Raw genomic sequence first — 15946 nt, forward strand, 5'->3', positions numbered from 1 at the left:
TTGTTCACCTGTAAACATTTGGCGATCACGATAAGTTCCTCGTTCGTAACCCATGCCGCCTCGACGCGCTTGCTGTCGTCACTCATATATTGGGTGTTCAGCAGGTTGACCGACCACCTCTGACCTGAGTTTAAGACACCGGAACGTTGGTGAAGTGCCTCAGCAGCTCGGGGCGTGGAAAGAGTCCTTCCATGATTCGCTCACTGGTGATCGTTCTGCTGGTGCCATCACATCCTTGGTTTTGGCCATCACTATTCAGGCCTCACCCCACGAGTTAGCGTTGGCACTAGCACACAACCTTTCGAAGCACGCTTGTTTACTAGCTTTATTGCTCTCTTAAGCGACCCTCTTGCGTTACCAAATGCCGCATGGTGCTCTACCCTTTGTACGTTGGTTCGAGCACGTTGCGTCGCTTGACGGCACGCTCTGCGAAAGTCTGCTATCGCGTCGGTCCACCAGTAGACAGGTGGCCTTCCATTCCGAGGTTGACGGTTCCCAGGCATGGCGGCGTCACAAACATCGAAAATCGGTCAAGAATTGAAGAAGTAAGAAGCATTTCATTTTGGTGGGTACCCGGTTACCCTGCCGAGTACTTACGCGTGTTAAAATTGCCGCGTACATAACGGTTAATTTTCACTACACTTAGAGCTAGGAGCTTCACAATGGCAGCCTGCGTCCTTGTCGGGTCCTAACGCAATCGAACTACCTCCGTGGCAACCACCACTCCGCATTGCTCCTTAAGGGCGTCCGCAACTTCGCTCGCCTCAGTGACCTCGTCCAGATATCTAATCTGTAGGCCTATCTTCGATGTCAGTGCTCAAACTTGCATTCCTTCTCCAAGCGTCTGTTGATGCCCCTAGATCTTTCTGGCTTCTGGGGTCGATTTAACGTCTAACAATATCATCCCGGTTCCGGCAATACTCATGTAAGCTGGTTTTCTGTTTAGTGGTTAGCTGTTGTTTTCATAACTCTCACGTCACAGTGAGGTTTACTGCATCAGTAAGAGATCGAAAAGCGTCAGTCTGCTGCCGTCTCTAGCAACGGCAACATCTTGACGTTTGGGTCCGTCTTAAAATATTTATCTTTCTTATCTTTAATGACTAAAATGCGAGTCAAGCTTTTTTTATTTCCGTTTCAGACAGTAAATGTGGAGTTGATATTGATGTTTTCGATAATTTCTAATTAACTATTTCCCCAGTTAGTACATTTTTCAAATCGTCAACTCCACATTTACCGCTTGAAATAGAAATAAAAATAGCTTGACTTGCATTATAGTTATTAAAAATGCGAAAGATAGATATTAGATATTAGTGCTAGATAAAAGTTCTGGTTATTTCACTTCACTCTTGAATACAACAATGCAAAAGATGTAACAAGAATCCTTCTGTAGTTCTATGTCAAGCTTGCGATCGTGGCTTTGCGTACAGCCCTTCTCTTATTTAATAAAGGAAGTGCCGGTGCACCTACCGTTCACGCTGCACAGTGGAACGAGAGCTCGAAATTGTGAACTTCACTTTCACACTCACTTTACTTTTTGTGACCTATTCCCGATTCCACCTTAAGTGAGGTGACGAAAATTACCTCCGTGAAATGAGATTGACGGTGAAGTGAAATTGAGAATAGGACAAGTGAAAAAAGAATGTTTCCCAGATCGAAAATTTCTAAGTTCCTGGAAGTCGATTTTTTCCGTTTTTTAGATTACACCATATCTTGACGTTTCTTGCAATTCTAAGACATTTGGCATCGAACAAAAAATTTATTCGGTTTCGAAAATTCATGGAATACTGTGCATTTTTTTCAATGGTCAAAAAGTTGAGACACGGATCGAATTCTGATTTGTTTCGTTACTGAAAATTAATCCAATATTTGTCATCAGATCACAAATCGATCAATTCAAGACCTATCCCATCCTCGTGAAATCATTTCATCGTTCAAAATGGCCGTGAAATAATTCCACGCGAAACGTCGCTTATTCCGTTTACAGCTCAGTGATATGACACTCATACTAACCCAGAGTCCACGGCAGATGTCACTTTGCGACGTTTATCTCACTTAGGTGAGTCTCGTAATAGGGCTCTATTTACTTCACTCTGATTCCACCGTGAAGTGACTCCCATAATAAGCACCACACCAGACGATAGTCAGTACATAAAAAGCCTGTCGCTGCGAAATCTAACTTTAGAGCAAAGAGTTAAGAGCGAAGACTTTGGAGTCTTCGGCAAAGTTGTAGATAATGTTGCCACAAAAAAACTTTGCTGGCGATTTTTCTCTTCTAACTTCTCGGTTTGGAGATATACCGTTTTGTGTTCCGAAATCCGATTTTTTTAAATATCTAAGAAACTGCAGCATTCAGAAGGTATCAACGATCAGAATATATTTGTGTATCATATAAATACATAGCTTTGTAGAAGACACGAAAAGTATAGCTCCTACAATGACCGAGTTATTGCCGAAAAATGGTAAAAAAATTATGCAGATGGAGCCTGCATAGGATTAATTACTATCTTAATAACACTACGAAATGAATTGAACCGTTTGTCCCTTCCAGTATCTCTTTTGTCTGATATGGGTCACTAAAAATCGCGATGTCTATTTTTTTCAAATAAATATTAAAAACTTCAAGAGTTTCGCTCGGGAAGTTGATTTTCCAATTTTTACTGAATTTGAGTAAGTTTTCGAGTTGTTATTGTCATTTGATATTTAGGCCATTATTTTATTTTTGAATAACATATCTTTAAGAATATTGCATCGATTTTAATGATATTTTTACAGCAGATGCTTCCTAAGTTGTAGTTTCTGAAAAATTTTTGCTTGTTATTTTGAAAGCAATAACTGAAAATTCTGCCTTTTATTGAAAAGTAATAACATTCTTTTCCAGTCGAGTAACAACACATACTGCCATGTGTTTTGCATATGTTACAAGATCACGAGTAAGACCGTTACAACCACACGCAAAATTTTTACTTGTTCTTTTTAAGCAATAACAAAAAGGTTCTCTCTTATAATGATTTCATTACTTAAGAAGCAATAATATTCATCTCCAGTCAACAAACAATACATACTGTCGCATATTTTGCACATGTTACAAGTGTATTGGTTTGTTCGCCATACGCGTTCGGAATAGAGGAAAAATATGACAAGAGCGGTCAGGTATACTTTTTTCTCCCCTAAACAACGTTGATAATTACAAAGTCTCTATCGTATGCTTTTAAAAATTACATCACAATCTGTTAACTGCGTTAGTGAAAAACACAAACATATGCTTTCTTGCAAGCGGATGCAAGTCATGTTGAAAACACACTCATCGCTTCATGAAAACTCATTTGGACCTGTTTGATTATACAAAACTCGTGCCCATCTATGTTGCAAGCCTATATTCACATCTTCGGCAACTCTGGTATCACGGTATTATATACAGGGGGAATCTATCTGTCAAATATCGTGAAACCGTGACCAGCACATTTGGCAACAAGGCGTCTGTATGTTTTAGTTTTTGTCGTTTTGATCGAAGTAAAATGGAACGTTTTCTTTTAACAAAACTCGAGAAATAGCGGAAAACTTTTATTTATAATGCGTTCCGTAGTGAAATTTTGGGACAGCAACAAGTTTTTAACGAAAATTGGTGATGGATTATCGTCACATTGGTAATTTATCAAACGTCATGGACCAACAAACTTCATGGACCAGAGTTGATCTGCGATAACGCACACATATATGAAATTTGACAGCGGTAAATCCCCCCTGATTATATATCTTCATTTCAAAGCACAAAGTGGGGAGTTAAACGGTGACGTTTCTTATAAGACTTTTGATACGAGGAAGCTACATGATAGATGTTTGGTCCCCGTGGATCTGTGGTTAGCGATGTCGGTCGGCTAGCTCTCCAATACACGGTTGTGATATCGGGTTCGATTCCCGACCAGGTCGAGGATCTTTTCGAGCTCGAAATTTTGTCGACTCAAGGCACGGTGTATCGTACTTATCTTACGCATGCAAAATGTGCCAAAACAATATCGATAACGATCTCTCTTAACCAATCTTAGTTCATCGAGACCGCATTAATCCTACAGGCTAGCGTGCGATATTGTTTACATGAATAAAAGAAACTGAAATGAACCTATACAAATGCAGCGAATGAAGTCTCGTTACACATGCATTGCGGCTCTTGGTTGTATATTCCACTGCAACAACGCATACAAACGAGTAGTTGTCTTTCATTTCATACCTTTTAGTTTGTTACCTTTTTGTCAAATACGCGGTCTTTAGACACAAAATGTAATAAAATACTGCTCTAAAGTAACAAAATCTTCCCTGTTTGTGTTGGGTATAGGCAAAATTTTCTGTCGACCGTGTTAAGGAAAGCTGGCACGCCAGAGGTCGCAATCTGCGTTTCAATAAGGCTTGACAGTTTTCAATCGAATTATCGAATTACAATTTTTTTCATTTGGACGGGTTCATAGATGATTTTTCAATCGGTCGCTACAAGAACGAAGGAAATCTGTTGAAAATTTAGCGACGGATAAACATTCATAAAAGGAACAAAATTCGTCTCCTTTTCCGTTTTTAGATTTTCATTTTACATCTCTATGAAGCCGAACTTCCTGAGAGACGTAGTTCTACGTCGGAAGTAAGGCAAGTTCAAAGTGTCGCAATAGTTATCAACTCATCCTTCATTCCCGCATGATTGACGTCAGAACTTACGTTTTACGTCGAAAGCAAAATGATTGCATAATGCAATTTCTAGTAAAAGAATTTATCAATTGTTTCAAAATTCGACACCACAGAACTTGCCCCCAAACGGTGATCGATGATACCCTAGAAACAACAAACATTTGTCGCTAAGCTTCTGAACAATGAAGTTGACTGTCCCAGACTTCAGTCATTATTTGATATTCGTGTCCCATCGCGTACTCTAAAGATGTCTACTCTTGTTATCTTCAATTGCTAGGAGTATCTTTCTTTATAGCCAAAAAGTTAGCTGGTTAGTCAGTAGCTAAGTTTTTACCATTTTTCGACAACTAGGTACAAATCCCGTTCAATTCCGAAGGCAAAAATAAGAACAGTTTCAATTACACAACCCTGAAATAGCTTAAGTTTTCATGTGCTTAAACTGTGATAATTTCGGTTCCAGTTTATGAATTCAATTAAAGTTTGAGAAAATGCTATTGAAGGTAATGTACCCTACGTAGGAACTAATCTCCAGCATAGGTATGAAAACACTCGAGGGCATGAGGCGGCATAAGTTGACTCAGAGAGAGTTTTTCAATGTGTGAATAATTTGTGTAAAAAACACGCTTATTGTTTAAATACCCTCAATAGCAAATAAAACTTTGTTTGATATATTACATGTATCTTTTATGTCTACAATGGAAGCTGCCATGCGAGCTGAGCCTACCGCGAAAAATACACACCCAATAAAAATGCATTCCAATTGAATCAATATTTGATAACACTATTTCAGCTGAAGTGTTGCACGTCCTTATGTTTAGGCATATTTCAATTCGTAGAAACTGTTAAGATGAAGACCACAGCATCATAGCTCCGTCTTGTTTACTTCACTGTATGCGCTGAAACAAACGAATCCGATAAGAGCGGGAAAAGAAATACATAAGAATCATCATCAGGCCTAGTGAAAGGTTGAACATTGTTTGGTTTGCATCTATAGTTAAATAAATATTGACAAATTTTCGCACAAATCATCAAACAACAAGATTCCCCAATATATACATCCCTGAGCACGTTGGGGACCGGCGATTCCAACAAAGTTCGAAACATTTCCCACGTTAGGCGTCCTCGTCGGAGCTGCGACTCCTGCTGACATCAGCATAACATTTCGTCCAGAATGTGCACCAGCTAGCAATCGGAGACGCTGGCTGGATGTCAAGCGTTTTCTGCTGTGTTGCAAATAATTATAAGTAATCTCTCTCGCGGAGTGTGCGGGTGACTTGCATCCAGTTCGGCAGTGCACATCTTAGGGTCTAGAAGTGGATTCGGTCACTCACGCGATGAGCTCGCTCGGTCCACTATCTAGAGGACCGTTTCGGATTAGCATTTACCGCAAGAAACGTTTGCCGCTATTGACGACCGATTATGCGATTTATTTCACCGAAAAGAGTTCGATTGCGGTCTTAGGTTTGCTGCTGGAGGAAGGATTTACCTTGTTCGAGTACCAAAATAGGGAAGAAAGTAGGTTGAACAGGTTGACGTGTGCTCGCGGTTAGTCGTTGTTTGGCACTCTACTTTTTCAATTTTAAAGAGCTCAGTTCAGTAGAAATGAGGTTAAACAGTTGCGAAAATAATTGTAAATTGTTTCTACTTTCTTTCAGATGGCGAGAAGAAACGCTCGATGCTCACGATACCGACGCTTTCCTACACGGTCAAGGATCGAGACACGCTGACTTCGGTGGCAGCTCGCTTCGATACGACACCGTCGGAGTTAACCCAGCTCAACCGGTTGGCCAGCTCCTTCATCTATCCCGGCCAACAGCTGCTGGTGCCGGACAAGACCGCCAAACCGGCTCCGTCGGCGGCAGGAACCGACGGAGACTCCGATGCCAGTACCGAACGTTCGTCACACAGTCCCACCGAAAGGCGCCGCAAGGGTTCGCAGGAGGATTTGTCACAGGACGAAAAAGGTGAGTGTGATCACGAAAAGTTTTCAAGTACTCTACAGTGAACATGTCTGCTTCCAAGTTTGTTGAATTTCAAACATTAATTTGCAATTGTATTCTTAAGTTTTGGTCCACGCGAGCGGCAAAATCGTAGCACAAACCGCCAGTTTAGACTGTAAAAGTTTCGTTAAGTTTCATACAAGAACATATACGGCTTGCACGCCACTGTGAACGATGTGCCGGCAGCTTAACGAAAACGCGCTTGCTTGCAAAAGCGCATTGTCTGCGAAACGTCATTCGTGTTTGTGTTTACGAACGCAAGTCGAAAGAATAACACACGTACACTACGTATTGTGGTGGGGTGGTTTCGGTAGTAGTGCACATTCCACGGATAGATCACATTGCCGTCGTGTCCGTGCTTAGATCGAACTCTATTTCACACCTTCCTGTTCCAGTCGGTGGTAGTTTGTGAAGATGTATTTTTGTTTTGTGCAAATTATGCTCCTGCCGCTACATTTGGTGATTTGAAAAAAAAATAGAGGACGCAACGAGCGGCTGCATTTTGAATGGATACCTGTGCGATTGGAGATGTGATATAGTATTGCTGTGCATAATGAAAACGGCAATATTTTTGAAAAATGGAGGTGAGACTGGATAGGATGTACAACTAGTGCGTGACTAGTGACTAATTACCGTCCTCTGCAGCACAGTATCTAGCGTAATTGGTGGTGTAACAATTGGTTATCGATTGTGCGAAAGTTGCTTGTTTACTGTTGATTAGATAAAGGCTTGTTTTACTTGAATGGTATTTTCAGGTGGCAGAAATCTTTTTATATGTGCACTACTAGTGCAACTTAAGTAAGCTTGTGATTAGTTTGATTTGATTATGATTGCTATTCAGGTTGACAATCTTTACAGTTTGGTAATGCTTCCGATCACGGGTACGGTGTACCGTTGGGTAGTTACTTGAAACAGCGTCGCACCGGAGTCGGATCACTAATTGTTCTACCCAACATGCAAACACAGCTCAAAGGAAACTCAGTGGAGCATGTCCACGCAAAATTTTAATATGAGTAATTATCAAGTAACAGCGCATCTTCGTACAGACAAAGCTTCAATTTATTTCATGTCACTATTTGGACTTAAATTAAACACCTGTTACTACACCCGGTTGACGTTCGGTAACAGCTTCCCGGAGCCCAATTTAAGTATTTTTACCAATACAGAATCGCACCCTTCTGTGAATTGAAAAAGCATCCATTCATATTATTCATCCGCCCCGGAATAATACACAACAAAACACGATCTGTCGTACATCCACATGTGATAAGCGCAACTGCGCTTATGTACCAAATCTAGTCGGACACCAGTTGCCGTTCTCGCAACGCGTGTGACTATTATTTTCCATACTTCGCCCTTTATTTTCGTTCTGTTTGTTTGATAAGCAGTCGGCAAAATAATAGGTTTTCAAGTTTGGTAGCCAAATAAGAATTACTGATGTCACTGTTAAGTTTGCTGACAGGTTAGACGTTTAGTGGTTAGGCATTTTTGTTCTGGCTGCGCAAAAGTGATGATCGAAGATCACGCGAACAGTGTTTGTTTAGAGATTATTCTGTTTTATTTGTAGATGATGAGCTGCTTGAGCTCAGTTGCTTGATTCGCCGTTTTAATACCTGTTTGTGTTGACGTTTCTCTTGCAGACTTGTTGGAAGGACTACGCCCGGGATCACCGAAACCTGGGCACATTGAGCGAGTTGCTTCACCTAATACTCAAAGCGGCGGTGGAGGTGGCGGAGGCGATACGGCTACCGGTTACAACGATGAAGATCCGGTTACTATTCAGCGTTTTCTCAAAATCAACGTACGTCATATTACCGATGGCCAGGGAGTGGTCGGTGGAGTGTTGCTCGTCACTCCGAACGCGGTCATGTTCGACCCGAACGTGTCCGATCCTCTAGTCATCGAGCATGGCCCGGAAAGCTACGGAGTGATCGCTCCGATGGAGTTTATTGTCAATGCCGCCATCTTCAACGATATTGCCCATATGCGCGTGCAGGGCGCTTCCGGTGGCAACGAAACAGTTGAAAAGGCAGAAATTTACTATCCGGTACCGGAGAAGTCTTGCTCTCGCTGCGATACCCATTCCCCAGGTAAGGATTCATTGTTGGTAAAGGACGAAACATTCCCGGAGCTTGGTGTCGGTTCTGTAGAAGGTTGTGACGATCAGGAGAGCATCTGTTCTAGCAACGAACGCGAGGGCGATGCCTTCCCGAAAGCTTTCGAGCGGGATCTAGTCACGCCGAACAATTTACAACGCTTGCACGGTGACTCGACCGAAAGTGGCGGCAGCTCGGAGAAGCCGCCATCGGCTGAGCCACCCTTTTTGGGATACGATCGTGATTCCCAATCGCACACGCCAAACTCACTAGATAACAGCCACAGCGGCCAGGAGTCAGTAGGCAGCAAAGAACGAGCGACGGCTGCCGAGGATAAGACTGACAACACGAAGTCCAGTCGCAGTGTGCTGGAGGATCCCACACTGCATTCCTTGGAGGAGCGAAGACGTAGTCTACTCGATCAACACTGGGCCATTCCCAGTAAGGATAGGTATGTAGGTAGTTAGTGTGTGTGTATGTGTATTTGTCCCTTTTATTAATATTCCACGCTATTTTAACCAGGTGTTAGCAGCGTTCTGTCAAATTTCAGTGAAATTGCTTGAATTATTATTGCCAAAACTTCACTATTATACGAGAGATTGCTGCTAACTCCTTAGAATAGTTCGCGTGAATTCTTTCTCTTGTGTTTTCTATTCCTCCCGACCCACCCTTTTGCGAGACATAACCCACAGGTCTCTGAACCCTTTAGCAAGTGAAATTTTTGAATTCTAAAACCCAATTTTCCAACTAACTTCAAACTCCAACTGGTTTCCGCCGAAGCTGTTCACATTGAACAGGACACTAATTGCATGGGGTTTACAATTGGCACCAAATTACACGTTGATTCATTTAAGAATTTCACTTTAATCCTTTCGTTGTCCCACGTCGAAATTTGTGTTGTGATCGTCGTTCGTTCCGAGAGAAGAGTGAAATGTAATTGCAATAAAACTTCATCTCGAAGATCGCTGGACGATGAGGAAGCCACAAGCACCGGTAGCGGAACAACGGCAGCTTCCGGTGGAGCCGCTAGTGGTCCGATTGCTGCTGCCGGCAATAGAGAAGACGATGCCGGACAGCTGGTGAAACAATCCTGTCACGATTCGGGAATTGACATTCGGGATCCCAATTCACTGCCAACGGGAGTGGCCGGTGTTGCGGTTCCAGCTGCCGTAGTCGATGTTCCCATAGTGGCACCGATACCGACAAAAAAGGTTTACAGCGACGCCGACATTGTGCTCAGTGCTGACTGGGTTCCCCCGCTGACCATTGCTCCATCACATTGTTTGGAAAGTTCGCCAAGAAGCTCTTCAGCGTCCTCGCAGCAGAGTTCCCTGTCGACAATGCAATCCGATGGAACCGGACGGAAGAAGACCTCCAGTGTTAGTTTCAGCGTTGAAGAACATGATCCCCAGGGCAGCTCCCAGTTGGATAAGGGCGGAGAAACAAAGAAAAATAAGGTTAGTTAAAGGGTGCTTTATCGTGTACTGTGCTTAATACTATGTCTTATTTTAGATGCTGAAACGGTTGTCCTACCCGTTGGCCTGGGTGGAAGGATTGACTGGAGAAGGAGCAGCTCCTAGTCACAAATCTGACTCAATTGAATCTGCTCCCAATACCGGCGACTCAAATCAAAGCGTATTTTCTAAAGTATTTTCAAGGTAAGAGATTTAATTCAGTTTACAGTAGTAAATTTATCTGGTGAATTAGGTTCATACACACTTGTGAGGATGTTTTATTTTATTTGAAAAGCACAATCTCACTGCAATGTTTAATTTTTGACAAAAAGCTACCCTAAAAGTAGTAGGTTTTTAATTTCATAGTGAACACATTTTACTCAATTTTATCCTACACTGTTGAAACTGCACACACTTAACTTAAGCGTTCAGTTAATCAAATTCAGTTGGATTTTTGTATTTGGTTCCACTTTGTCCATTTTTTTGTTTCAACATGAGGCAATCTATGTTGTCAAGTTTTGGTCAGTTTTGTGATTGAACGAATTTCTGCAATTTTACTGCTCTGCTCTTTTCGAACAAATTGCCGCCACGAAAATAAAAATCCAGTTCCCCCATCACATTGGTCTCGGAGTTGGGTGGCAATTTGTTCTTGTCAAAGACCCCGTCGGAGGATTCCGGTGGCTCACCGGTGCCTCCGTTTATACCGCATGATGCTCATCCGCATCACGCGCAGCATCATCACCAACATCAGCCACCGCAACTGCAACAACAGCAACAGCACCACCAGCTGAGCGGAACAGGATTCAACGCGTCACTGGCTGGGTAAGGACCATGATATGACCCCTTCAGCAGCAGCTCAAGGCAACCATTTGTACTGGTGCCAGCCACTCTGCTGGAGGGGTGGTTGTTTCCGAGAGATTGAAAACAGGGCCGATGTGTCCTGTGTAGCTGACTCAGTTGTTGTCTTCGCTGTTAGACCTTTAGATGGAAAATGTTCTAGACGTTTTTAGGTTTTCCTATTTCGTTTTGTTTACATGCTGGAGGAATTCGCATGAGTTGTTAAGCTGGGTGGTTTAGTTTTTTACCAACATCATCATTTTGAGAAGAAATTTTTAAGGTGGTTCTTCACGTTGCTGACATTTTAAATGAGATTTGAATGAAACCCAAGGTCAATGAGTAATCAAAAACTTGGACCTTTATTCTAAATCGATGCAAGATTTTTTAGTAGTTAATAACGAAAGATTTCCAAAATATTGGGAAAACAATTCTTTTCATTACGTATCAAGGTCTAGCACAACTCCATGATCATCCTTCCAGCTTGTTTTTAATATAGGTACTCTTTTTTAATGATTTCGTGCGTGTAAATATTCTTTGCTTTTTGCTGTACTGTAATATACTTTTTCTGACCTTTGGTTCGCTCATACCAAAGAGCAGTCTTCTCGACTATAGTAGATTCTGTTTACTGGCAGTGAACAAAATGTAATTCTAAGCAAACAAACCGGATGCAAAAAACCGTAGGTGCCTATAAACTTGTTTCAACACTGTTTAGCTTTTAGTCTGAATTGGTCAATTTCCTGCCAACTTGACTAGAAGCCGGATTCACTCACAATCCGTTGATTTATGTCGACGACGTCAACTCAAGCGAATACATTTTTCGTAATCACTAATACCATTTTCTAATCTTACAACAGGCGTTCCTCGATAGGCACCTTTATCCGGCCTCAACCGACGGGCGATGGTAGTACTCCGGTTGCCAAGCAGAAGCAGCCACCTCCAAAATTGGATTACCGCTCGATGGTGTCAATTGACGATATGCCAACTCTATTTGTCAGCTTCGATAGTAAGTATTGTTCGTATTTTCGCTATTGGCGAAGGACGTAATCGCTATTGGCGAAGGACAAAAATGTGACCCTGACTTGAGCGTTTCGGTAAACTTGACCAAACCTTGGTACTTCATTGATTATAACAACGATAATCGTTCAAGTCAGGGACCGTCTTTCGCTAATTGGCGGTTGAACTATTGAACTCAGTTTTTTTTATAAATTCGTTTGATTTGAGTTTCTGTTATGATATGTAATTAGTTCAGTTACAACGGCTCTAATAGTGTTTCGCTTTTACCGCTCCCAAAGTTGACCTCCTAGGGTTAGCCTTGTGCAGGTCGGTCTGATGTTAACGCTAGACGGGCGGACAGAATTGATTCGTTGATTTTTCTGTACCAGTTCTTTTTTGCTAAGTTTTGCATTGTTCTTTCTTTAATCGTACCGTTCGTTCAAATTTTAGAGCACTAACAGCACAGATAACTTTCGATAGCAAACTCTAACCGCATACGGCACAAACTCAATGTCGATCGATTCACGCTACTCATTGCCACTCAATCAAGATGTTGCGACAATTCAGCACAACAATTTTCCTTCTGTATCTTTGTTAGCGAACAAGTTTAAACTACAAAAATACACAAGGAAAATCTGATCATGAAACATCTGTATGGTTTTGTAATTTTTCTTTTTGTTTTTCTTTGTCATAATCTGCGCCTCAAAAAAATACTTAACCAATGCCAAACTACACGATACCAATCTCTACTATCATATACAACATCATTCTAGTGCGAGCGCCACTGTTTCCACAACTCGAAAAACTTGGTAGGTCACCACCGCAATGCTTCGAAGTATAATTTGAACCCTGCTTTTGTACACAAACCATCATCCGAGTATTCCCCAAAAAACGCATTCGTACAGTCGATACAATGTAAACACCACTCTCTCGCTCTATTTTCGTTTTGTATCGGTTTTGTGGTTTTATTTTTTGTGTGCATTAATGTTTTCTGCGTATCATCACGTGTTCGAATGTTCAATTTTTAATTGTAAGCAGATACATTTTTTCAATTGTTTCACTGAATTTGCATTAAACCATTTATCCATCTGTGTTACGTGATGAACAACGGGATTGCTTAAGTTTGTGGTGTGTGGCCTAAAAAAGACGCTCTTCTAGTCATGGTGAAATCAATGCAAATGCAAAATCTTTTGAATAATCAGGGGATACTTTCTCTTGTTCGGTGATCATATCGCATCCGAGGGTTCTACTAGATGATTTCAATTTTTAGTTAAAACTCATGTCTATTTGTTACGGGTTTAATTTCTGGGTACATCCCACTAACATTTTCATCACAGAGAATGGATATTTACGCTTATAGATAGTTTTCATTACATTTTCATCACAGAGAATAGATATTTACGCTTATAGATAGCTTTCATTAAATCCTGTGTGTAAAAACTAACGTATAGATACTGATGACATCTATCTTTTGGTGCACAAAATACTCTTCAACCTGTGTTGCCATATCTAACGTATAATAATGAATGTGAAATCTTTCTCACGTGTGTAGGATAGAGAATAAATAAATTTCGCAGAATTACGCCTCGCACAGAAAAGCTCACACATTTTTACGATGATCAGCTCATTGGTTTTGATCTAAACAAATATATATTCAACCTTCATCTTTTACCCTGCAACCCCCTTCTGCGTAATCGAAAACTCTTGCGTACAAATTTTTACTATCAGTAAGTAATGTTTTGGAACTGAGGAACCCACTTTTCCTCTTCCTCTGAGCGAAACCGAAGTATCAACGCAACTCGACGGCTACTCTTTTCTCAGTAATTTACCAATTAATAAGGATCCACTCCCCCTGTCGCCTAGTACTCGAACTGATATCACAGAATCTTTCAACGTACGCGAGTCTGTTATGTTCCTCTCCACCTTACCTACACCACTGAGATGAGCTAAAACTAGTAACATAGAAATACGTCTCAAGCACATTTTTAACACTTTCAACACCTTCAACATTTCTGATATTTTGGACATTGTGATTTTCCTATTAATCGGTGATATTTGACTGACATTTTTGGGCGCTATTTTCCATTTCTGACATTTGTAATACTCAAGTTACAAACAAACCAGTGCGTATGAGCAGGTTCATCACAATTAAGCGAGTTGATGTCCTTGCTATATTGCACATTTATCGCAGCTAGGCAACGCACTCCGTATGGAGTTTATTACCCAACCTCCCTTGCCAAAAATACGCAATCTGCGTTGTATTAATACTTAGCATTCGCGGAGTAGGTGTTCCGATGTTTCGCTTTCGATGCCACAAAGGCGACATTCATCATCATCGAGTTTGTCTAGCTTCTTGAGATGATACTTGTTTGGACAGTGCCTTATGATTAGATCTGTGAATTTCCTCAGGTCTTTCTTATTGTGCTCTAGAAGAACGGAGCTCTTCTCGCGATTTGGCTCTATGATTTATGTTGTCATAACCCGCTTGTGAAAGTCCAGGACCAACAAAGTTAGCTGATGACCCTTGTCTGGCTAGGTAGTCAGTGGCCAGGAAACCAGCATAAGTTAGCCTGTTTATTCATAGCCAGCTGTCGGAGCGATAGGATGCATTCCCATACTAGTTTAAAGTGGCAAAAAGGAGAATTCAGGGCTTGAGGTATACTATCACAGAAAACGCAAATATTTGCGTGCCGGCAATTTCTTTCCAGGTACGTATTCGCGCATTCTATTATCGTTTATATTTCCGCCTGGAATCCTGTTGGACTAGACGTGCCGTTTTTCCGGCCTTTTTAACCGTCCCGTCGTTCTGCCAATTTGTACTGTTTTTTGGATACTCTTTGAAAATTTTTCGAATGGAAATACAATGAACACAGAGTTGTGACAGTTGCAAACCGTTGGGTTCCAATATTTTACGAGATGAAAAATATATTTCTAGGTTGCCAGGAAGTTGTTAAAGTTATTACATATCCTTTGTGCCTTCCTGGTAGTATCACGTCTATTCTCTATCACAAACGGTATGTGGACTGACGAAAAGTTACGATTGCAAGTTGAGACCATGGAAGCCATAATAATTGTTAGGCAAAAATACGATCTTTTTTGTATAAGTTTCACGACCATTACTGTACATAAGCTAAAAATTTCTCTGTAGCGAATAACGCAGGTTCAGCAAAACAATTAATGCTTTGGGTAATCAAAAGAAATCTATCTTCCCAATTGTCCCGTTTTTGAACCCATTTGTCCCGTTTTCCTTCCGAAAAAATTTGGTCAGCCTAGCAAAATGGCTCATTTTAGAACCGTCTGTGTAGAAGCAAAGTGAGCCGTCTCGAATTCTGGGTCCAACTTGTTTCCAACTTTCTCGTTCTGATTCTTGTACAGTAAAGTCTTTTTTTACACGGTTTTATTTTACACGATTCTTTTTACGACGATTTTCCAAATAACACGATTTTTTTACGTCGTTTTCCCAAATAACGCGATTTTTTTCACACGGTTTTTTTTTGCACGATTTTTCGTCTTCGCGTAAAATTGTTACAGTAAGTAGCAGTAATGGTAACAAACTTGAATAGGCTGTTTTTTACACAGTTTCATTTTTACACGGTTTTTGTTTTACAAGATTTTTTTACGACGTTTTTCCAAATAACGCGGTTTTTTTACGACGTTTTTCCAAATAACGCGGTTTTTTTTACACGATTTTTTTTTTGCACGGTACGTAGAATCGTGTAAAAAAGAACTTTACTGTACTGTAGGGAATTTCGAAATTATGGTTTCTTTTCCACCCAATCCTCGATGAGCTGAAGGTAATAGCATTGACATTTTGTATATTCTTCCTTGAGGAGCAGTACATAAAATTGTTAAAAAGGTAAAATGTACTGAACTAATAATTCCTTTGATTCTGTTT

The 15946-nt window shown here is 41.0% G+C and overlaps 1 protein-coding gene across 17 annotated transcripts in view; it reads left to right on the plus strand.

The window, feature by feature from the left end:
• Positions 1-15946, plus strand: part of LOC129727253 (TLD domain-containing protein 2) — a 494969-nt gene that overhangs the window by 360010 nt on the left and 119013 nt on the right. For 7 of the 17 annotated variants that reach the window (XM_055684880.1, XM_055684882.1, XM_055684883.1 and 4 more), the window contains 7 exons: positions 6327-6635; positions 8312-9218; positions 9693-10224; positions 10280-10425; positions 10828-11043; positions 11913-12061; positions 12825-12860. In XM_055684880.1, coding sequence (XP_055540855.1) covers positions 6327-6635; positions 8312-9218; positions 9693-10224; positions 10280-10425; positions 10828-11043; positions 11913-12061; positions 12825-12860 — 2295 coding nt within the window. Of the gene's footprint in view, positions 1-6326; positions 6636-7013; positions 7256-7992; positions 8134-8311; positions 9219-9692; positions 10225-10279; positions 10426-10827; positions 11044-11912; positions 12062-12824; positions 12861-15946 lie in introns of those variants that run through there. The other 10 variants (XM_055684878.1, XM_055684879.1, XM_055684892.1 and 7 more) reach the window with 7 other exon arrangements.

This window comes from Wyeomyia smithii, chromosome 3 (assembly GCF_029784165.1).
Source record: "Wyeomyia smithii strain HCP4-BCI-WySm-NY-G18 chromosome 3, ASM2978416v1, whole genome shotgun sequence".
NCBI lineage: Eukaryota > Metazoa > Arthropoda > Insecta > Diptera > Culicidae > Wyeomyia > Wyeomyia smithii.